Here is a 23,642-nt window from a genome sequence, read left to right as displayed (position 1 = left end):
GACATTTTATTGAATATGATTGTTCAGTTTGGTACAACTCCATGAGTCAATGTACATTATATAAGATGTGATTTCTGACTTAACTCTCAATTTATAACATCCTAGCTTCCGGAAAATATAGAGTATTTCGATTCATCCCTCGATATAGTTCTATCACAATTGTGATTAAATTAATTTTCAGTGTTTAAATTTCTACAACTGTCTTAGCTATTGAGCCCTGTATTATATATTCCTTTTCCTTTTTTCACTTTGCTGTCTTACATACAGACTTGTAGTTGACAAGTGTTATTAACAAAACAGACTCAAAACAGTTCTTACAACCTGGGCTGTAAACTTGATGAAGTCCCTGCTCTCTGTGTTTTAATTTGTTCCACATTGTGCACGAAAGGTTGAACTGAAATGAATTAAGCAATATTCCTGAAACTGGATGCTCTTACCTCTACCAGTATCAAGCAGTCAGCAGTCCTGCTAAGCTTTGGTCATGGGATCAGATTTGGACTCGGAATACATGTGTGCGTGCTCAGTTGTGTCTGACTGTGACCCCATGAACTGTAGCCTACCAGGCTTCTCTGTCCATGGAATTTCCTAGGCAAGAATACTAGAGTGGGTTGCCATTTCCTACTCCAGGAGATCTTGCCAACCCAGGGATCAAACCTGTATTTCCTGCATTGTAGGCAGATTCTTTTACCCCTGTACCACCTGGACTCAGGATAACAGATATCAATTCATAAGGAGTATAGAGTAGTGGCCTCACTGAGTTGTTTAATGAAATCAACTTTATTTTTATTGACTGCTAGTCTTATTATTATTGAATGCTAAAGTATTCCTTATTAATTCTAGATACTAGATCTTTTTCAGATATATTTATTTAGATATTTTCTTTTTTTTGATTTGAATATTTTGTTAGTCTGTGGCTAGTAGTTTCACCTTCTTCATTGTATGTTTTGAAGGATGGAAGTTTTTCCTTTTGCGAAGTCGAGTTTATCATTTTTTATAATGAGATATTTTTGTGTTTAATTTATGACACATCTGATCCAAAAAACATAAAGATTTTTTCTTATTTAAGTTTTATAGTTTAAACTTTAAGATTACAGTGTATGATATTTTTGAGTTTATTTTGGCATATGGTGAGAAGTGGGGGTTGAAGCTCATCTTCTGTTTTTTTCTTTTCCTATACAGAAATCCAGTTCTAGCTCCATTTATGGAAAGAAGTATAATTACGCTATTGAATTGTCTTGGAATCTTTGTCAAAAATCTGTTGATCGGATTTATGTGGGTCAATTTGTGGACTCTTCCATTGATCTATATGTTTATCTTTATGTCATACTACACTATATTGATTACTATAGCTCTATAATAAATCTTGAAATCAGATAGTTTAAATCCTCCAACTTTGATTTTTGAAAAGTAGTTTTCATTATTTGAGGTCCTTGGATTTCCATACAAAATTTTTAAAGACTGTTTTTTTAAGAGCAGTGTTAGGTTCACAGTAATACTGAGCAGAATTCACTGGGATTTCCCATATTCTCCATGCCCCCACATATGCTAAGCCTGCCCTATTATCAATATCCCCCACCGGAGTGGGGCATTTGTTACAACTGATGAACTTACATTGATGCATCATAATCACCTTGAGTCCACAGTGTACCTCAGGGTTCACTCTTGGTGTTTATACATTCCATAGATTTGGACAAATGTCTGATGACATGCACCATCATTATAGTTTCATACACAGTATTTTTTCCATCTTAAAAATCCTCTGTGCTCCACCTATTCATATCTTCCTTCCTAAACCTCAGCTTCTGGCAAGGACTGATTTTTTAGTGTCCCCATAATTTTTTCTTTTTCTAAAATGCTATATAATTTTACAGTATATATCTTTTTCAGATTGGAATCATACAATATGTAGCATTTAGAAATGGAATTTTTTTCACTTAGTTATATGCATCTAATTTTCTTCTGTATTTCTTTCATGGCTTCACAGCTTATTTCTTTTTAGCATTGACTAATACACCCTCATGTAGATACAGGGGCTTCCCAAGTGGCTCAGTGGTAAAAGAATCCACCTGCCAACGCAGGAGACACAAAAGATGTGGGTTTAGTCCCTGGGTTGGAAAGATCTCCTGGAGTAGGAAATGGCAACCTGCTCCAGTATTCTTGCCTGGAAAATTCCATGGACAATGGAGCTGGTGGGCTACAGTCTATGGAGTTGCAAAAAGTCAGACACGACTAATCTATTGAGCACACAATCACATTAGATGTACCACAGTTTATTTATTCATTCACCTGCTGAAGGGCATCTTGGTTCCCCCCCCAGGCTTTGACAATCATGAGTAAAGCTACTGTTAACATCCATTGCAAGTTTTTTTTGTGGGCATAAGTTTTCAGCTCCTTTGGGTAAATACCAGAGTGTGAATACTCAATTGTATGGTAAGAGTATATTAAGAGTACCTGCCCTGGTGGCTCAGATGGAGAAGAATCTGCCTGCAATGCAGGAGACTCGGGTTCGATCCCTGGGTTGGGAAGATCCCTTGAAGAAGGAAATGGCAACCCACTGAAGTATTCTTGCTTGGGGAATTCTATGGACAGAGGAGCCTGGGAGGCTACAGTCCATGGGATCTCAAAGAGGCAGACCCAACTGAGCAACCAACACACATATGGTAAGAGTATATTTAGTTTGTGAGAGATCACCAAACTACCTTCCAAAGTGACTGTACCATTTGCATTCCCACCAGCAATGAGTAAGAGTTCCTGTTGTGCCACTTCCTCTCTGCTTCTATCCTCTGAAAAAGATTTTTGAAAAGTTGATATGATCTCTTCCATCAATGTTTGGTAGATGTCACCAGTGAGGCCATCTTGGCCTGGTGATTTCTGTCAAAAAATTATTAATTATTGATTCAATATCTTTAATAAATAAAGGCCTATTCAAATTGTCTGTTTATTCTTGTTTGAGTTTTGGTCTTCAAGGAATTGGTCCATTTCATCTAGGTTATCAGATCTTTGAGAATACAGTTAGCTGTTCAGAATATTCCTTTATTATCCATTAATGTCCATGGGTTTTGTAGTGACATTGGTAATTTGTATAGCTCATTTCTGACATTGGTAATTTGTGTCCTCTTTGTCTAGAAGCTTATCAATTTTACTGATCTTTTCAAAAACAGGTTTTTAAAAATTTGTTTATTTGCTTTTTGATTTATTTTTTTAGGCTGTCGTGGACCTTCATTGCTGCATGGACTTTCTTTAGTTGTGGTGAGTGGGGGCCACTCTCTAGTGGCAGTGTGCCGGCTTCTCCCTGCAGTGGCTTCTCTTGTAGTGAAGCACAAGCTTTAGGGCACTCAGGCTTCAGTAGTTGTGGCACGTGGGCTCAGGAGTTGCAGCCCCTGGGCTCTAGAGCACAGCTCAGTAGTTGTAGCACATGGACTTCATTGCTCCACAGCATGTGAGATCATCCTAGACCAAGGATCAAAGCCACATCTCCTGCATTGGCAGGTGGATTCTTTACCACTGAGACACCAGAGAAGCCCCGAGAAACAGGTTTTGATTTCATAGCTCTTTATCTATTGATTTCCTGTTTTCAATTAAATTTATTTCTACTCTATTAGCATTTCTTTTCTTCTGCTTGATTTAATGTAGTCTTCTTTTTTTTTATAGCTTTCTAATGTGGAAACTTAGATTATTAACTTACACTTTTCTTCTTTTCTATTATATGGATTCAGTGCTATAAATTTCCTTCTGAGTACTACTTTCACCGTATCCCACAAACTGTAATGTGTTTTCATTTTCATTTAGTTAAAAAATACTTTCAAGTTTTTCTTAAGATTTCTTCTTTGACCCATGTGTTTATTTATAAGTGTGTTAGTTTATCTCCACATATTTTTGAATTTTCAGTTTGGGAAGAATTGGTAGCTTATTAACATTGAGTCTCTTAATCCATGAATGTGCTATCTCTCTCCATTTACTCAAACTTTCTGTAATTTCCTACAGCAGTGTTTGTAGTTTTCTATGTGTAGGCCTTGCACATATTTTGTTAATTTTACCACTACATATTTTATGTTTTTTGTTGCTTTGATTATTAGTGTCACTTCTTCTAAATTTTACTTGCCAACTGTGTATTATTATTCTGACCCACCCTCATTACTAAGTATAGAAAAACTCATTTCACCTAAATATGAGTACCAAAAAAGGGATTACAGTTATTAGAAGAAAAAATCTCTAGTAAAGTGAGCAGAATAACATTCCTATAGATAAGAAGGCAGTATCTGGGAGATATTTATACTAAACATGGCAACTATAAACACACTATTAATTCACACTGTGTTGCAATATTAACCAATGCACTTAAGTAAGTTGTGTCCTGGGACACAGCTCTGAGGCCTCTGAAGGTGGCAGCACTTAGATATGAGAAAGCAGTTAGAAGCACAATAATTTGAAAAAAAGAAAAATGATCTCTATTTTCAGATGATATTCTTATTTATCCAAAAAGCCCTATGCATCAGTGGAAAGCTAATACAAGGAATAAAATGATTGAGTAAAGTAGTAGATTATAAATCAATATTCAAAACAATAGCCTTATTATATAGAGAAAGAAATTGTGTAGGACATGTAATGGAAAAGAAGACTCACTTTATTATACCTAAATTAAAATAAATAGGAACAAATTTAAACAGAAATATCCAAAACATATAATGAAGAAATGGAGACGGGAATGGCAATCCACTCCAGTGTCCTTGCCTGGAGAATTCCATGGACAGAAGAACCTGGTGGGCTACAGTCCATGGGGTCACAAAGAGTCAGACACAACTGAGCGACTAACACAGTTAATGAAGAAAGCTATAAAATGGTCTAGAAATACACAAAGATTAGTTTGAGCGTATGGAATGTCATATTGTAAACTTGAATAGATAGAAGAAACATCATATAGAGGTCAATTTTCCCTAAGTTAATTTATAAATTTAACACAGCCCCCCCCAACGACTATCAGATTATTTTTCTTAGAAATAGAAAAACTGATTATAAATTTCATTTAAAAGAATCATATAATATATGTAGGAAGTCACTGGAAAAGTAGAGCAATGGGAGTGGGATAGACCAACTATATATTAAAAAAAACTTATCTAAGACAGAGTGATCATGATGCCCGAACAGATGGCCAGACTAATGGAACAAGATGGAAAACCCATGGACTTCATTGTGAATGGCAACACTGTATGTTGTTATGTACACTATAAAGGCAGCATACCAAATCTATGAGAAATTATGAACTTTTAATAAGTGGTACTGGAATAAACTAAACAGCCATGGTGAAATATATAAAATTGGATATATTCCTCATAATGAACATTAGGATAGATTTAAAATACATGAGGTATTTAAATGGTAAAAAAAAAATCATATGAGTAGTAGGAGCAAACATGAGTGGAAAGTTCATGAACTCCAGAAGGGAAAAGAGTGGTTAGCGTGGTAAAAAGAAAGAACTTGGCATGGCAAAAACAAACAAAATAAATATTTTTACCAAACATAGAAACACAAAAGAAAAATTGAAAAAAATTGCAATTTTTATCACAGACCAAGTATAAAGAACCTCTAAAATGGAGAAGAAAAACAGTCAACCACTCTATAGAAAAAAAGGGCTAGCAAATTAAATAGCTCATGAAATTGTTCTTAACAGTAAAACAATGCTCCGCTTCATTTATAATAAGAGAAATGCACATTAACATACTGTGAAAAATAATTTTTACCTATCATATTGGCAAAAATCCAAAAGTTTGATAACCTACATTACTGGTGACACTATGGGAAAAATGGGTATTCTTATATATTGGTGATAGGAATCAAAATAATACAAACATTTGGAGGGGAATTTGTCAACATCTAGCAAAATTACGGTGGCTCAGATGGCAAAGAATTTGCCTGCAATGTGGGAGACCTAGGTTCAATCTCTGTGTCTGGATGATCCCCTGGAGAAGGGAATGGAAACCACTCCAGTATTCTTGCCTGGATAATCTCCGTGGATGGAGGAGCCTGGTGGGCTACAGTCCATGGGTTCGCAAAGTGTCAGACATGACTGAGCAACTAAGCACGCACAGCAAAATTATACATACATAACCTTTGAGCTAGTGTTCTAATTTCTAGAGCTCTAGAAGGTACAGTGGCAAAATGCAGTAAAGTAGCAAAAATGCAAAGGACCCAAGTGAAAAGCTCTTCATTCCAGCATTATTTGTGGTAGCACAAGTATGGAAATTTCTGAACTTTTCCCTGTTCATCAACAGGACACTGTGGACGCTACACAATAAATTATCATGCAGCTGTAGAAGAGAATGAGGAATATCTTCTATAAAAGATCTCTAGTATATATAGCATCAATGGAAAAGAAAATGAGGTGGAGAAAGTGTGCGTTTATGTTACTGTATTTTTAAGGGGAGAAAGAGAATACACACGTATTTGCATGTGTGTGTGTGTGTGTGTGTGTGTGTGTGTGTGTGTGTGTGTGTGTGTGGCTTAGTCACTCAGTTGTGTCCATCTCTTTGCAACCCCAAGGACTGTAGCCCACCAGGCTCCTCTGTCCTGGGATTCTCCAGGCAAGAATACTGGATTGGGTAGCCATTCTCTTCTCCAGGGGATCTTCTCAAACCAGGGATGGAACCTGGATCTCCTGCAGTACAAGTGGATTCTTTGCCATCTGAGCCACCAGGGAAGTGTTTATATTTAATGGAAAGTTAAATAAACAGACAAAAATACTTATTATTCTTTGGGAAAGAATATGGTATGAAGGAGACAGAAGCTACATTTCTGTGAACATAATTTGATTTATAGATTTGACTTTGTAACAATGTAAGTATTTTATATCATTATAAACAAAATGAAATTAAAAAATAATACTAAAAACAAAAACAACATAAAATAAATTAATCTAAATATATGAAATTGGTGAAAGTGTTAGTCCCTCAGTGGTGTCTGACTCTTTGCGACCCCATGGACTGTAGCCTGCCAGTCTCCTCTGTCCATGGAGTTTCCCAGGCAAGAATACTGGGGTGGGTTGCCATTTTGTCCTCCAGGGGATCTTCCTGACCGGGGATAGAACCCAGACCTCCTGCACTGCAGACAGATTCTTTACCATTTGAAACTGGTAGCACAATCACAAAGAAGGGTGTTATGTCTATTAAATTTGTATTATAGTTAACTAAACCAAAGTTGACTGTATATCTCCAGTGGATTATGTACAAAGGACTAAAGGAAAAAACAAAAAAGACAAAATAATATTAAGCTGGTTTTGGTAATCATATTGTTGGTGGTAATGCAGGTGTTATTTTGAGACTGGTGAATGTGTGTTGTGGGATAGAATATAATAACTGGATATTGAGAGCTGGAATATTTTACATAGGAGAAAGAAAATAAAGATACTAAGATGAAGTATCTTACGAAATTAATAAAAGTTACAGTTACTTATGAAGTATCTTGATGAAGTTAATAAAAATCCTGTAGTTATGGATTTGAATTGGAAATATCAGTGAAAACACATGCTTTATTATATCATTAAAAAAAAAAAGTTTCCTAGCCCTTTCCACTAAAGTGCTCTGCAAAACAATGATGATCCCAAATCATTGAATACCTTTAGGGTACTGATTGTGTTCTCTGTATCTCAATTTCCATTTAAAGAAACCAGACTTGATGAAGAAATGCAGATTTCACAATCTTGGGCAGAAAATGTACAAGGTAAGCCTGAAATATCTTGTTATATCAGAAAGTAAAGTAATTACCAAAGACAACTAGTGTTGTATCAAAAGGATTAAGGAACCATCTTGAATAGACTCTTTTTGGATGTAACATGTAACACTGTCAACATAATTATGAAAAGAATTGCAGTGATCTGAAACATGTCAAACTGGTTTAAATCCATGAATGCATGATAGCAAAGAAATTATTGGTCACTTTTGGATTATCTAGGTTATCAACTCATTGTTCTGGAAAAAAGATTGCTGCTAAATGGAAGGTATCTAACATATTCTTATTTTCTGATTCAAATTATATTCCTGGGTAACCAGATATTTGGTGATGGGAAATGTGTATTTATGAGTATTTCAGCTAATATATGAAGATGGAATAAGTAGTGTATCACTCTTTTGCAATTCTAATAAGTTAATGGATCTCAATAAAGATCTTTATTGGTTCTTGACATCCCATATCAAGAATCAACTAGGTGTTATACACCTCCTACTGGAAGTAAATTATGTCACTTATGAGATACCCTTGCCAAGAAATCAAAAAATCTCTAGATTTAGTGTCCAATTCACAGAAAATCCTAGAAGGAGAGGAACATGCTGGATTATACCTTGGGGATAATCAGCAAAATCATACTGTGGGATAATCCACAGCAGAATAGAAAACACTTCTTGAGCAAATAAATTGAAAAGAAAGATAAAGAGAAGGCACATAACCAATTACAACATATTGACCTTATTTGGATTCTCATAGTAGCATAAGAACATAAAGAAAAGTGGTGAGGAAAAGAGGGACAGAGAGAAAAACACACAGACATGCAGAAATTTGACACTTCTAGAGATTTGAACATTGTGTGTATTTTTAATAATATTAAGCAATTATTATAGACTTGAAGCAAGATATCCTAATAACAGTAAACACATCAAATGCCATGTTTTCTAAATATCATCCTGTACTCAACAAATGGCTGATTCCAGGTCTGGTTCAGGGAAAGGACAAAATGTCTAGTGCTAAAAAGCAAGAAAATATTGAAAGACTAATGGTGATATTTCAAAAAGAAACAGAAGCTTATAGAAAAGTTCTTACATTGTCCAAATTTGGAATACTTTGGGCATCAAAAATGTGAGATGCAAGTAATGGCTTACACATTAAATACAAGAGATGTCTGAGTCCATGATGTACTTGTTGCTGTTGTGTCAGTCACTTAGTCTGACTCTTTATGACCTAATGGGCTGTAGCCCACCAGGCTCCTCTGTCCATGGCATTCTGCAGGCAAGAATACTGGAGTCGGTTGCCATTTCCTTCTCCAGGGGATCTTCCCAACCCAGGGATCAAACCAGCATTTCCTGCATTGGCATGCAGGTTCTTTAGCACTGAGCCACCTGGGAAACATGATGTACTTAAAAAAAGATAAATATAGCGAAAGGGAAAATGGAGAGAAACTCCTTTTCTGGGGTGTTGTGTGTGGGGGGGCATACAAACTAATAAATGTAGAATAGGAGATTCTTCTTTTGAAACTATGTAATACTTGAGTTAGGCAAAGATCATTAATAAATGCTATAACTATTGGATCAAAGGTTGCTGGGAAGTAGACTATTCATGTGGTAGTGTGGTATCTTCTCACAGATTAACTTCTTATTACAAAAAGAAAAAGCATGCCTTTAGCAAGTGATCAAATTTATTATTACTAGTACAGGTACTGCTACCAGTGACAATAATATCGTGAGTTGATATCAAGCAATAAGAAGTACATATCATTTATGCATTTAGTGTTCTTGGGGAAAAAGGTTTGAATTTGAATCTAGTACTGAGAAAATAATCTGACATCTCCATATATGAGATAGGCATTAGGACAACTGTTGTGGACTCTTCATAAAAAAAAAAAAAAAGAATGTCATAGAAAAAAAAAGAAAATAAAGCTGCTCTAAATTAAGAGATTAAAGAGACATTACAAGCAAATGCAATATGTAAAACTTGACTTGACTTTTGGATGTGACAAAAAGAACTATAGGAGACATTTAAGAAGCTTCTGGAATATTTAAGTAAGGGCGGTATATTAGATGATACTTTTGATTATTACATCATGAAAAATGCTGGGCTGGAAGAAGCACAAGCTGGAATCAAGATTGCTGGGAGAAATATCAATAACCTCAAATATACGGATGACATCACCCTTATGGCAGAAAGTGAAGAAGAACTAGAAAGCCTCTTGATGAAACTGAGAGAGGAGAGTGAAAAGTTGGCTTAAAGCTCAACATTCAGAAAACTAAGATCATGGCATCTGGTCCCATCACTTCATGAGAAATAGATGGGGAAACAGTGAAAACAGTGTCAGATTTTATTTTGGGGGGCTCCAAAATCACTGCAGATGGCGACTGCAGCCATGAAATTAAAAGACGCTTACTCCTTGGAAGGAAAGTTATGACCAACCTAGATAGCATATTGAAAAGCAGAGACATTGCTTTGCCAACAAATGTCTGTCTAGGCAAGGCTATGGTTTTTCCACTAGTCATGTGTGGATGTGAGAGTTGGACTGTGAAGAAAGCTGAGCGCTGAAAAATTGATGCTTTTGAACTGTGGTGTTGGAGAAGACTCTTGAGAGTCCCTTGGATTGCAAGGAGATCCAACCAGTCCATCCTAAAGGAGATCAGTCCTGGGTGTTCATTGGAAGGTGTTCATGTTGAAGCTGAAACTCCAATACTTTGGCCACCTCATGCGAAGAGTTGACTCATTGGAAAAGACCCTGATGCTAGGAAGGATTGGGGACAGGAGAAGAAGGGGATGACAGAGGATGAGATGACTGGATGGCATCACTGACTCGATGGACATGAGTTTGGGTAGACTCCGGGAGTTGGTGATGGACAGGGAGGCCTGGCGTGCTGCGATTCATGGGGTCACAAAGAGTCGGACACAACTGAGCGACTGAATTGAACTGAACTGAATTGATTATTATCAATATGATATTAGTGCTTTGTTTATGTAGGAGAATGGCTGTACTCTTAGGAATGCTGGCTGGAGTATCTAAGGGTGAAGTGTTTCAGTGTCAGCAACTTACTTTTAAATGGTTCATAAAACATGCACATATGTATGTATATATGTATCAGCTCAGTTGGGTCACTCAGTTGCCAACTCTTTGCGATCTCATGGACTGAAGCACTCCATATATGTATGGAAATAGATAAAGAATGTGGCAAAATATTAAAGCTGGTGAAACTTGGTGAAAGTATAGAAGGGTTTATAGTTCTGTGGATGTATTTTTTCCTATAGATTTGAACATTTTTCTAATAAAAATTTGGAAAAAATGAAAACCAAAAATAATACTTTGTGTATATTAAGAATTTAATGTTTACTTAAATTTGTATGAATAATTTAAAAAATCTTGTAAAGTAGGACTAATTCCTTCTCCTTAGGCAAGATATAGTCAATTGGAATTCTGAATCTATCTTGCATAAATCCTACCATAATTATAAGGATGTCCATTTTCAATTATTGTAAAACTAAATAAAGGCACTTCTAAAATAATGAGGTAAAATTACACTAAATGTATTTTTTTCCTTTAATATTTTACATTTCTCTCCTACAATTCACTTTTATTTGAATCTTTCCAAGGCATTCAGACTAGTTTTTTATAAAAGAAACAACTCTTTCTTCTCACATTTACATTTCATTAGTCTACATGATATGTAATATAATTAAAACAACAGGTACAACAAATATTAGCAAGTCTGAGGACAAATACATTTAATGCTTCGTAAATATACAATTCAACTAGTGAGATCTGAAAAAGTACATGGATGTCTAAAAATACTATACCAGATGTAAGGATTTAATATAGTGTAGTATTAGCTGAGATACTTCACAATAACACTACGAATAGTTGGTTAATTCAACAGATTGCTTCAGTGGTAATTGGTTAGAGAGGGTGCAGTGTAGTTAGATATTCCCCAAACCTATTTTGCAAACAGGAGTCAGTATTGTTCATACACAGTTAAGTTCTGTTTATATTCATCCTCTGGTCAGATTAGTTTATGAGTAATCTCTTCTGTCTACATTACTGTCAAGGCCCTTCGGATAACTGAGCTAAATAAAATGGCTTTAGACTTTGTGACAGTCACAAATGGGCACTTTTAGGTCACTTTTGTTTCCTTTTATTCTGTAACACCCCACCCACAATAAATTGAAGCTGCTCACTTAGGAATTACTTTGCTTCAGTATCACGGGGAGCATTGCATAGACTCTTAGAGCTGTTAGTTTTAGTAGTTTTATTGGTTGTTTCTGAGGCAACTCCGATGAATTTCTGACTCTGTTAAAGCAGTATTCTAAGTTTTATAGCTCCCACATCAGAATCCTCTCAGAGCTGGGGCTCACTGTGAGGGGACTGTTGCTTTTCCTACTTGACTTTTCCTTCTAGGAGTTTTCCCTGCTCTGTGAGCCCTGAGAATGCTGTCCTGAGGAAGACCCTTTCCTGCCAGACGGCAGGGCTTAGGTTTCTGTCTGTTCACTGAACTCGCTCTTCTGCTCTCTGAGGAGACAAGGCCAAGAAACTGTTGAAGGGAGGCTTTCAGCAGATCTGTTAAGAGCCAGCATTTCTCTCCTCTAGAGCACATTGTGCTTAAATGCTACTCTTCCCCTGAGGGCAACTTTCAGGTTCTGGCTTTTTCGGGCAAAGCAAGAGACCTTAATTATTTCACTTTCAATCAATTCTGAAGCCTCAAAGACCAAAATTGTCTCTTCAGATCCACTCAGACGCTAAAGAGAGATGTAGGAAAGAAATTGCTGCACCTCTATCAGCAGCTGTAAAACTCAAATCCATCTCTGGCTTTCATTTTCTATGTGGTGGTCAGGAATCGAAGCTAACTCTCAAATTAGCAAAAATAAAATGTTGCAGGAAATACCTTGGAGAATACATGTGATTTTGCACAGGAAAAGCTCCTATAGTCACTATGGCAGGCTTTACTACTTACTATTCATTAACCTGCAAGCCAGGCAGAACAGCCGAAAAAAAAAGTTGAATGCATATACTCTTTCCCCGGTGGCTCAGTGGTAAAGAACCCGCCTGCCAGTGCAGGAAACGTGGGTTCAATCCCTGAGTCAGAAAGATTCCCTGGAGGAGGAAATGGCAACCCCCTCCGGTATTCTTGCCTGGAAAATCCCACAGACAGAGGAGCCTGGCAGGCTATAGTCCTACAGTCCGTGGGGTCACAGAGTTGGACATGACTTAGTGGCTAAACAAGAACAACACCACCACCGACAAATTCGTTGTCCAGTTCACTTCTTATACATGGGAGAATTATACTGTCTCTACCCTTAAAGTCAGATGTGGTCATGGGACTTCCCTTTGGCCAGTGAAATGTGGATGCATTTAATTTCCAAAGCTTGAATCTCCACCTCTCTGACTATTAACAAACATAATTTTCATGTAGTCTTTAAAGATGAACCATCTATATTCTGAATCTGATCACTTGTTCCTTTTGGTAACTAACTGAATTTATTATCTGTTTTATTCATGTACCTCTATTTACTTTTTAGGAAAAAAAACAGAAATAAATGGATTTTTAAAAAATGCTTATGCCTTAAGGAAGTCCTAGTGAATTCTTTTGTATAATCAAATATATCAATATGCATATTACAACATTTTCACACATTGACTTTGTGTAAAGGAGAGCATATCAGATAATCTTCCCTCCTTAGCTGTTGTGTAACTGTGCTTACTCATCAAACAAATGCTTCTTGAGCACCTGTCACATTCAAAGTCCTGTGGCAAGTCCTGGGTGTTTAGATGTCCCTATAGCTGTGCCTAAGTATTGCTGCTCTGGACTCAGTCAGTTCCCCCTTCCCCAGTTGATTTGTTGAAGCCCTAATCTCCAGTGTGGCTGTATTTGGAGCTAAGGCTTTTAGGAGGTAATTAGGGTAAATTGAGGTCATAAGGACAGGGTCCTAACGTGACAGGATTGGTGGCTAAAAAGAAGAGAACTTTCTCTACCTCAATGCACATGCACATCGCAAGAAAAGTTAATACAAGCACACAGCAAGAAGGCAGTAAGACGAAGAAGCTATAGCTTTTCCCCCAAAATGATAGTTTACACCTTGTCTTGGGATCCCAGACAAGATGATAGATGAAAGATGATAGATAAAGCTTATGGTGTTTGGTGAACACTGGATTTGTGGTCTCTGAAAGAGAAGATTTAACTCTGGGACCAAAGGCAATCTCAGTCACTTATAGCTTTGTGTACTAGAAATTTTATTAAAGTGATAGTGACAGAAAAAAAAAGCTTCTGACATAGACATCAGAAGCGGGTAGAAAGATTACCAGCCTTGCTAGTTTAAGCAGAGCATTATATACTTTTGTTGGCTGCTGAGAATGGAAAAAATGCCTCAAAGATGTGAAAATTTTTCCCAGGCCCTATCCCATAACATAATCCTGGGATGACATCAGCACAAGAGTAGCCAGAAGGAACGGGTTAACCCAGAGAGCTCAAGGCTGTGGAAGAACCCAGAGCTAAAGGCTGTGGAAGTTTTACCAGACCTTCTCCCATAACATACATTCTGAGCTCAAAAAAGCATGTTCTTGAGCAAGAGATACTGCTGCCCACGAGGTCTACGTGTCTAAGGTAAAAAAATGTGAAAACGAAAGAATGTTCATCTCATCCTTACAAGGCCTTGGTCTCCCTAGCGACATGCCTAAGTTAACTCTCTCAGAAGTCTGCGAGCTTGGAAGAGGGTGTTCATCAGAACCCAACCATGCTTATCTTGTCACCTTGATCTTCTAGCTTCCAGAACTGTGACAAAATAAATTTCTATTGTTTAAGTCAGCTAACTTATGGTTCTTTGTCATGGCAGCCTGAGCTGACTAATGCATTTGTCAAATCCAGGGATTTAATAACTAGAGCACCTGTGAATCTTATAAGAAATTAAGGGAAACACAATAATATAGAACTATGGGCAACCCACTCCAGTACTCTTGCCTGGAGAATCCCATGGATGGAGGAGCCTGGTAGGCTGCAGTCCACGGGGTCGTGAAGAGTTGGACACAACTGAGCGACTTTCCTTTCACTTTTCACTTTCATGCATTGGAGAAGGAAATGGCAACCCACTCCAGTGTTCTTGCCTGGAGAATCCCAGGGATAGCAGAGCCTGGTGGGCTGCCATCTATGGGGTCGCACAGAGTCGGACACGACTGAAGTGACTTAGCAGCAGCATAATTTATATGACTGGCTGTAAACTTATGAAATTTATAATCCTAAGAAGTATTAAAGGGAAATAAAATTATAATTAATCTAAAGAACAGACAGATAAATTCATGAACATCTGATTCACAATAGTATATTAAGGGAAATCAGAATTCTAACCTTTTAAAGATAAAATGGGGAAGGACAAAGAAAAATCTAGCAATGTAATCAATTCATTTTTTCTTGAAAAGGAGATTAGAAGTGTCCTTAGACAATAATATCTCTGCTATGGTTCAAAACTACCTGAGTCAGAATCACATTGGTGTACTGTTAGATGGATAGTTCTCAGGACGGTATCACAGCATGTTTGATTTCTCTGAGGGAATTTTCCTTTTAAACAAGTTCTCTCAGTGATCCTTAGACACTCTAAAGTCTGAGATCTCCCATTTTAGGCATTGTGGGGCTGCATAAAAGTGTTAGTCTTTGTCCCTGCAATGAGTCATCTACTGATGCATGAAGTAAAGGCAGACCAAGATGGAAAGTGATCAAGTGTTCTAACGTATGATATAAAGTATAGGAGTAGTATTTTTAGTTGAAGAGATCAACAGGGAATATAAAGTAGCTACTAGTGATCTGTTCCCAGAACTGTGGGACCTGAGAAAGAAAGGGACAGTGGACCGGAGCAGTCAGGGAGGCCTCAGAAAGGAAATGGCGTGTGCCACCACTTGAAGAGTAAAAATGTTCTCTCTCTTCAACATTTCTTTGAAAAAGGCAAAAAAGGAATAAAGCTAAGTTTTTCTTTCACAAGGACAGAGTGTGCAGAGAGGATATAGGAGTGGATGAAAAATTTTTGGAGGACAGAAAGAATGAGGAGATAGGACTGACTAGACTAGAAGTATGCCAACTACCCTAGATTATACCCGATTACTATAAGTATACCCTGAATGCCCTCTGGAGGCTCGGCCCTTGGAGTGCCACATGTTGTAGAAGATGAGGGAGAGGGATATATAAAGATAAAAGGGGACAAGTAAGTGGTTGGACCCTGGCCGCCTATGTTTCAGAAGCAGTAGATTTATTCTCTGGATTTAAACTGGAGGAGACCTGAAGTCAGTGACATTAAGCAGAGTAGAGTGAAGCACCAAGGCAAGGACTGAAACAGGAATTATTGAATCCATTTACTGAACAGTGAGACTCTCAGCACCATCTCTCATCTGTACTCTAATCTCAGATATCTGAGAAACAGATATATTCTCTCTAGTCCTTTACTGCCATCCTTAATACTAAATAGCATTGATTTTTCAAATCTAAGTATAGATTTGAAGTATCCATTCAGGTATGATCTAAATCAAATCCCTAACGATTATACAGTGGAAGTGACAAATAGATTCAAGGGATTAGATCTGATAGAATGCCCGAAGAACTATGGACGGAGGTTCATGACATTGTACAGGAGGCAGGGATCAAGACCATCCCCAAGGAAATGAAAAGCAAAAAGGCAAAATGGTTGTCTGGGGAGGCCTTACAAATAGCTGAGAAAAGAAAATATGTGAAAGGGAAAGGAGGAAAGGAAAGATATACCCGTTTGAATGCAGAGTTCCAAAGAATACCAAGGAGAGATAAGAAAGCCTTCCTCAGTGATCAGTGCAAAGAAATAGAGGAAAAGAATAGAATGGTAAAGACTAGAGATCTCTTCAAGAAAATTAGAGTTACCAAGGAAACATTTCATGCAAAGAAGGGCACAATACAGGACAGAAATGGTATAGACCTAACAGAAGCAGAAGATATTAAGAAGAGGTGGCAAGAATACACAGAAAAACTATACAAAAAAGATCTTCATGACCCAGATAACCACAATGGTGTGATCACTCGCCTATAGCTAGACAACCTGGAATGCAAAGTCAAGAGAGCCTTAGGAAGCATCACTACGAACAAAGCTAGTGGAAGTGATGGAATTCCAGTTGAGCTATTTCAAATCCTAAAAGTTGATGCTGTGAAAGTGCTGCACTCAATATGCCAGCAAATTTGGAAAACTCAGCAGTGGCCACAGGACTGGAAAAGGTCAATTTTCATTCCAATCCCAAAGAAAGGCAATGCCAAAGAATGCTCAAACTACCACACAATTGCATTCATCTCACACACTAGCAAAGTAATGCTCAAAATTCTCCAAGCCAGGCTTCAACAGTATGTGAACAGTGAACTTCCAGATGTTGAAGCTGGTTTTAGAAAAGGCAGAGGACCCAGAGATAAAATGGCCAACATCCGTTGGATCATTGAAAAAGCAAGAGATTTCCAGAAAAACATCTATTTCTGCTTTATTGACTATGCCAAAGCCTTTGACTGTGTGGATCATAACAACCTGTGGAAAGTTCTGAAAGAGATGGGAATACCAGACCACCTGACCTGCCTCCTGAGAAACCTGTATGCAGATCAAGAAGCAACAGTTACAACTGGACTTGGAACAACAAACTGATTCCAAATCATGAAACGAGTACATCAAGGCTGTATATTGTCACCCTCCTTATTTAACTTATATGCAGAGTACATCATGAGAAATTTTGGGCTGGATGAAGCACAAGCTGGAATCAAGATTTCCAGGAGAAATATCAATAACCTCAGATATGCAGATGACACCACTATTATGGCAGAAAGTGAAGAAGAACTGAAGAGTCTCTTGATGAAAGTGGAAGAGGAGAGTGAAAAAATTGGTTTAAAACTCAACATTCAGAAAACTAAGATCGTGGCATTCAGTCCCATCACTTCGTGGCAAATAGATGGGGAAACAGTGGTCGATTTTATTTTTTGGGGCTCCAAAATCACTGCAGATAGTGATTACAGCCATGAAATTAAAAGATGCTTACTCTTTGGAAGAAAAGCTGTGACCAATGTAGACAGCATGTTAAAAAGCAGAGACATTACTTTGCCAACAAAGATCTATCTAGTCAAAGCTATGGTTTTTCCAGTAGTCACGTATGGATGTGAGAGTTGGACTATAAAGAAAGCTGAGCGCCGAAGAATTGATGTTTTGAACTGTGGTGTTGGAGAAGACTCTTGAGAGTCCCTTGGACTGCAAGTAGATCCAGCTGGTCCATCCTAAAGGAAATCAGTCCTGAATAGTCATTGGAAGGATTGATGCAGAAGCTCAATACTTTGGCCACCTGATGCGAATAACTGACTCATTTGAAAAGACCCTGATGTTGGGAAAGTTTGAAGGTGGGAGGAGAAGGGGACAACAGAGGATGAGATGGTTGGATGGCATCACCAACTCAATGGACATGAGTTTGAGTTAGCTTTGGGAGTTGGTGAATGACAGGGAAGCCTGGCGTGCTGCAGTCCATGGGGTCACAAAAAGTCGGGCTGAACTGAACTGAAGAATTGATGCTAAAAAATATTAGAACAATACCTTCGAAATTTTAAGAGTCTGTGCCCATACTCTTAAGAGATTAATCAAATGGGATAAATCAAGTTGGTAGAATAAAAGCATTTTCAGATATATATGTATTCAAAACACTTATCTTTTTAGGAGGCAATTGGAGAATGTATTCTAACCAGAATAAGGGAATAAACCAAGAATAGGAAGACACTGAATCCAGGAAATGGGTTTGAATATAGGAGAATTTCAAAAGCAAATTCGACATACATCTACACAACCAGGACACAATTTGGTCTAGAGTGCAGCTGAACATAGATTGGAAGAGGGGCTAAGAGGGAGGGGACTAAAAATGAATTCAGAAGCTCATAGCTTTTGAATCATACATGTATTCAATAATTTTTCAAGAGGCTGCAAGCAGTGTTCCATCCTTCCATTTTCTTTTTACTTTGCTTGGCCTTGTATAAAATGAATATTTTTATACTTATCTTTTCATCTTTCTTTATGGCTTCCATTTTTAATGTAAGAAGTATTCCTTCTTAAAGGAATGATATAATCAAACATTATCAGTGATTGGAGTGATTAGCACATAGTTTTTTTTAATATTATGATTTGAATCATTTTTCATGGACGTAATTAAAAAATAAGAAAAAAGAGGCTACTAACATTTACATAAATCTGGGTGATTTTTTGTTACCTTTTATTTATAGATATTTTAGAAGTTTAGTATATTATTCTCCAGATTGGTCACTAACTTGGTAAATTGGAAAGACTGATTTTCCATTTTTATGGGAAAAAAAACCAGTAACCACCATTTACAGCAAGGAATTTGCATTAAGCAATGCCTTACAATAATTTTGAAATGTATTTATTTACATCTCAAATATGACTTCTTTCTAAAATGTTCAGTCTCATTTCACAGCTGCAATTAAATGACTTTTTAGGATAAGGCTTCGTTTGGCTGTATTATGTTAATAATCAGCTAGATGATGTATATCTTTTCCATCTTTATGTACCCATGAATTATTCAGAAGTGCTGTCTTGCAAATGAACAGCAGAGAAATTCAGTTCCTTTTTTCCCCAAAAGGGTCAGACATGCTTTAGTTTAGAGAAGAGAAAAAGAGAAAAAAGTAGATTCTTTCCTTTTTAAATCTTTTAAAATTCATTGAACAGTCAGAAATTACCTAAATACCCAATAATGAGAAAATGCCCAAGTAAACTATAATACTTCTACATGACAAAATGATGCAGCTCTCAAAAACTGGTTGGAAAGGCAACATAGCTATATGGGAAAATGTTTACATCAAAAAGTAACCAAAAAAAGAAAACCTAGGATATAAAAATGTATGCACATGATAGTTTCAACTGAAAAATAGTCATAGAAAAAATTTCAAAAAATACAATAAAATAGTAATAACAGTCATGTTACTATAATAGGACTATAGGTGATTTGTTTCTTCTCTGTGTTTTCCGAATTTTCTTTAACCTGATAGTATCTTTATAATGAGAGAAAGCAAAACAAGCACACCCTTATTGAATGACTAGTGTTTGCTAGAAACTGGACTGTATGCTGAAGATAAAAAGATGAAAAGATATGCATAGTGATATATAAGATAAATCAAACATTCCCTGGTGATACTAAAATATATACTGTCAAATTTCAACAAATTTTATTGATATTTTGTTAAGGAGAAGGTTAAATACCTAGTAGGTGCTTTCCATGTGTCCCTTGTCCAGTCCACTTGACAATCATATGAAGAAGGTGATTCTATTTTATAGACAGGAAAGTCAATCTTAGAGAGGCTGTGTAACATGTCCAAAGTGACATTAGTTAAAAAGAAACTGAGTTTGACCTGACTAAAAGTCCATCCTCAGTCATTTGACAAAAATGCATTAAACACTGACTCTGTGTTTTAGCTATGGAGATTGCTCTAGATTAGGGATACTGAAATGAGGAAAACAAATACCTTGCCTTCCTGGAGCTTATATTCTAGTGTGAGAAGACATAAACAACAACAACAAAATTTTAAAATAGTATATTAGAAGCTAAGAATGCTTTAGAGAAGAATAAAGCAGAGAAAGGGGATAAAGTTGTGGAGCAGGAAAGGAGGGGTTGCAGTTCTGTGTAGGATCATCAGGAAAGGCCTGGCTGAGAAAGCAGTGTGCGCTGAGGCCTGAAAGAGTTCAGGGATTGATCCAACTCTGTGAGAGAGCTTTTAAGACAGGGGAATGGTAAGCCTTAGGGTTTTGAGACCAAGGAGACCAGCATGCAACAGTGAGGAGAGGAGAACAAAATGAGATAAAGGAACAGGGAACCAGAGACCTAGAGTTTTGTAAGGCAGGAAACCACTGTGGGTTTAAGCAGAAAAGCCGCTTTATCTGACTTAGTTTTGAATGGATCATTCTGGCATCCATGTGCAGGAAAGCCTGTAGGGAAACCTGAGAGGAGGTAGGAAATTGATTAGGAGGCTACTGAAGTGAGAGATGATGGTCAGCTGTGCCTGGATAGGAGAGGAGCAGTGTCAAGAACTGGACTTCCTAGGTGGCTCAGTGGTAAAGAACCCCCCTGCCAATGCAGGAGACACTGATTTGATCCCTGGGTCGGGAAAATCCCCTGGAGGGGGAAATGGCAACCCACTCCAGTATTCTTGCATGGAGAATCCCATGGACAGAGGTGCCTGGTGGGCTACAGTCCATGGACTCTCAAAAAAGAGTTGGACACGACTGAGTGACTAAGCAAACAAATGCCAAGAACTATGAGGACCAGAGCTATCAAGTTAGCCTGTTTCTTGCATTTCTGGCAGAAAATGAATCTCATGTTTGTTTCATCCCTAATAGCAACCTGTAATAATATGAACACCTGTATGCCTTCACTAAGTTTCACCAATTTTAATATTTTGTCACATTTTTAAATCTCTGTCCATATTTGTATACATATGTACATACACAATATATGTATGTTTTATGAACAATTGGAAAACAGGTTGTAGATACTGCAATACCTCAGCCCTAGTCTCGTGGGGATGCAGAATAGCCCAAGTGGACACTGTGCATGCAGCGGGTTTGTGTCACAGCTGAGGGCCCCCAAACTTAGGAAAGCCCGATCTAATGGACCACGAGCAAACTTGCCTAACCTTTGCTCTCTTTGGCAATGTTATCTGTATTATTCCAGGAGGCAAACAAACCTGTCCTCTTTTTCAGAGTGGACATTATCACTATCTTCCAAGGCTGTGTGCTGCACAAACCTTCTTGAGAAGATAGTCCAGGGCAAAAGCTAACAGTGTCTTCCCTTGTAAAATTGGCAGAAGTGTAATGGAGAATTGTCTCTCAAAAAGAATATACTGTAAAGTGGCTGAATTCTGGCGGTATTTTTCAAATAGAGCCCAGACCAGATGTGGGATGTAAGAGAGTCCAGAACGATGCTATGGTTTTTGCCAAGCCCTATAGCCGGAGAAGGCAATGGCATCCCACTCCAGTACTCTTGCCTGGAAAATCCCATGGACGGAGGAGCCTGGTAGGCTACAGTCCATGGGGTCGCTGAGAGTCAGACACGACTGAGTGACTTCACTTTCATTTTTCCCTTTCATGCACTGGAGAAGGAAATGGCAACCCACTCCAGTATTCTTGCCTGGAGAATCCCAGGGATGGGGGAGCCTGGTGGGCTGCCGTCTATGGGGTCGCACAGAGTCGGACACGACTGAAGCGACTTAGCAGCAGCAGCAGCAGCATAGTTGGTGCTCCAGGTATGGTGGCAAATGAGATATTCCCTTGGAGTTTACCTCCACACGGAGAGGCAGACCCTAAGTAGCTAAACAGGCCATATAAGTGAAATAATTAATTCATATTACATATAGTTTCCAGGGATTTCATTTCTGTTTAAAAAAGTGTGGTTTTATTTAAACAAGCTAAAATTACAACCAGGATAGAAAGGGGAGAGGCAGATTAGGTCCCATCCATGTAGTCAAGTGTGCTTCCTTCTGGAGTTAATTTCATCCTTGTCATCTTTTTTTTTTTCTTTGAGAAATAGACTTTTCTTAAATTTTTGCCTTTTTTCAGTAGATACACTTAGCATTTATTTTTGTCAGTAACCTAGAGAGGCTTAATTTGGAGAAAAGACATTAAAATTTTAAAAGATTCTATTTTAGGAGCAAAATTATTTTACTCAACTTGCTTACAGACATATTTGGAGGTTGACTGTAATGAGACATTGTCATATGTGGAAAGCAATCATTAATTTTATTTCTTAGTGGTTTGTTGTCTATCTCTACCAAATAGAATAAAAGCTCTGAAAAGGAAGTTTATTTTGTTTGTGGACACATTCTCAGTTCATAGAATATTGTGTGGTATACAATAAGTGTTTAATAAGTAGCTTTTAAATGAATGTATGATACATATATGTATTATTTTGTATTTTTCTTAAAATAAACAGATTCCTTTCCCTAGTATTAATTTCATTTGCAGATGTTTTACTGTCTATTAACTTTTTATTGCTTTTCTGTACCATTACTGTTCTTTAAGTATTGGATATTTAGATGTTTCCCAAATATTTACAGTGATACAGAATAATGAATGTTTTTGTGTATATTAACTTTTAAAATTCCTTTTGAATTATCTCTTAAGTGTAAATTCAGAGGAATGAATCAGAGATATTAACATCATCATTATGCTCCCTCCACGAACAAAGCTAGTGGAGGTGATAGAATTCCAGTTGAGCTATTTCAAATCCTCAAAGGTGATGCTGTGAAAGTGCTGCACTCGATATGCCAGCAAATTTGGAAAACTCAGCAGTGGCCACAGGACTGGAAAAGGTCAGTTTTCGTTCCAATCCCAAAGAAAGGCAATGCCAAAGAATGTTCTAACTACTGCACAATTGTACTCATCTCACATGCTAGTAAAGTAATGCTCGAAATTCTCCAAGCCAGGATTCAGCAACATGTGAACCGTGAACTTCCAGATGTTCAAGCTGGTTTTAGAAAAGGCAGAGGAACCAGAGATCAAATTGCCAATATCCGCTGGATCATCGAAAAAGCACGAGAGTTCCAGAAAACCATCTATTTCTGCTTTATTGACTATGCCAAAGCCTTTGACTGTGTGGATCACAATAAACTGGAAAATTCTGAAAGAGATGGGAATACCAGACCATCTGACCTGTCTCTTGAGAAACCTGTATGCAGGTCACGAAGCAACAGTTAGAACTGGACATGGAACAACAGACTAGTTCCAAATAGGAAAAGGAGTACGTCAAGGCTGTATATTGTCACCCTGCTTATTTAACTTATATGCAGAGTACATCATGAGAAACGCTGGGCTGGAAGAAACACAAGCTGGAATCAAGATTGCCGGGAGAAATATCAATAACCTCAGATATGCAGATGACACCACCCTTA

General features: G+C 37.5%; 1 protein-coding gene across 1 annotated transcript in view; it reads left to right on the top strand.

The window, feature by feature from the left end:
* LOC145519833 (uncharacterized) overlaps nucleotides 1–23,642 on the top strand; it is a 176,335-nt gene that overhangs the window by 65,860 nt on the left and 86,833 nt on the right. Inside the window, exons 3-4 of the mRNA XM_081524726.1 lie at nucleotides 3,206–3,249; nucleotides 7,657–7,713. Coding sequence (XP_081380852.1) covers nucleotides 3,206–3,249; nucleotides 7,657–7,713 — 101 coding nt within the window. The remainder of the gene's footprint in view (nucleotides 1–3,205; nucleotides 3,250–7,656; nucleotides 7,714–23,642) is intronic.

The sequence above is a fragment of the Giraffa tippelskirchi genome, chromosome 9 (genome assembly GCF_054371585.1).
Source record: "Giraffa tippelskirchi isolate mGirTip1 chromosome 9, T2T-mGirTip1v1.2.pri, whole genome shotgun sequence".
Classification (NCBI taxonomy): Eukaryota; Metazoa; Chordata; class Mammalia; order Artiodactyla; family Giraffidae; genus Giraffa; species Giraffa tippelskirchi.
The sequence above is the reverse complement of the archived record's forward strand: the minus strand, read 5'-3'. Positions and strand labels throughout refer to the sequence as shown.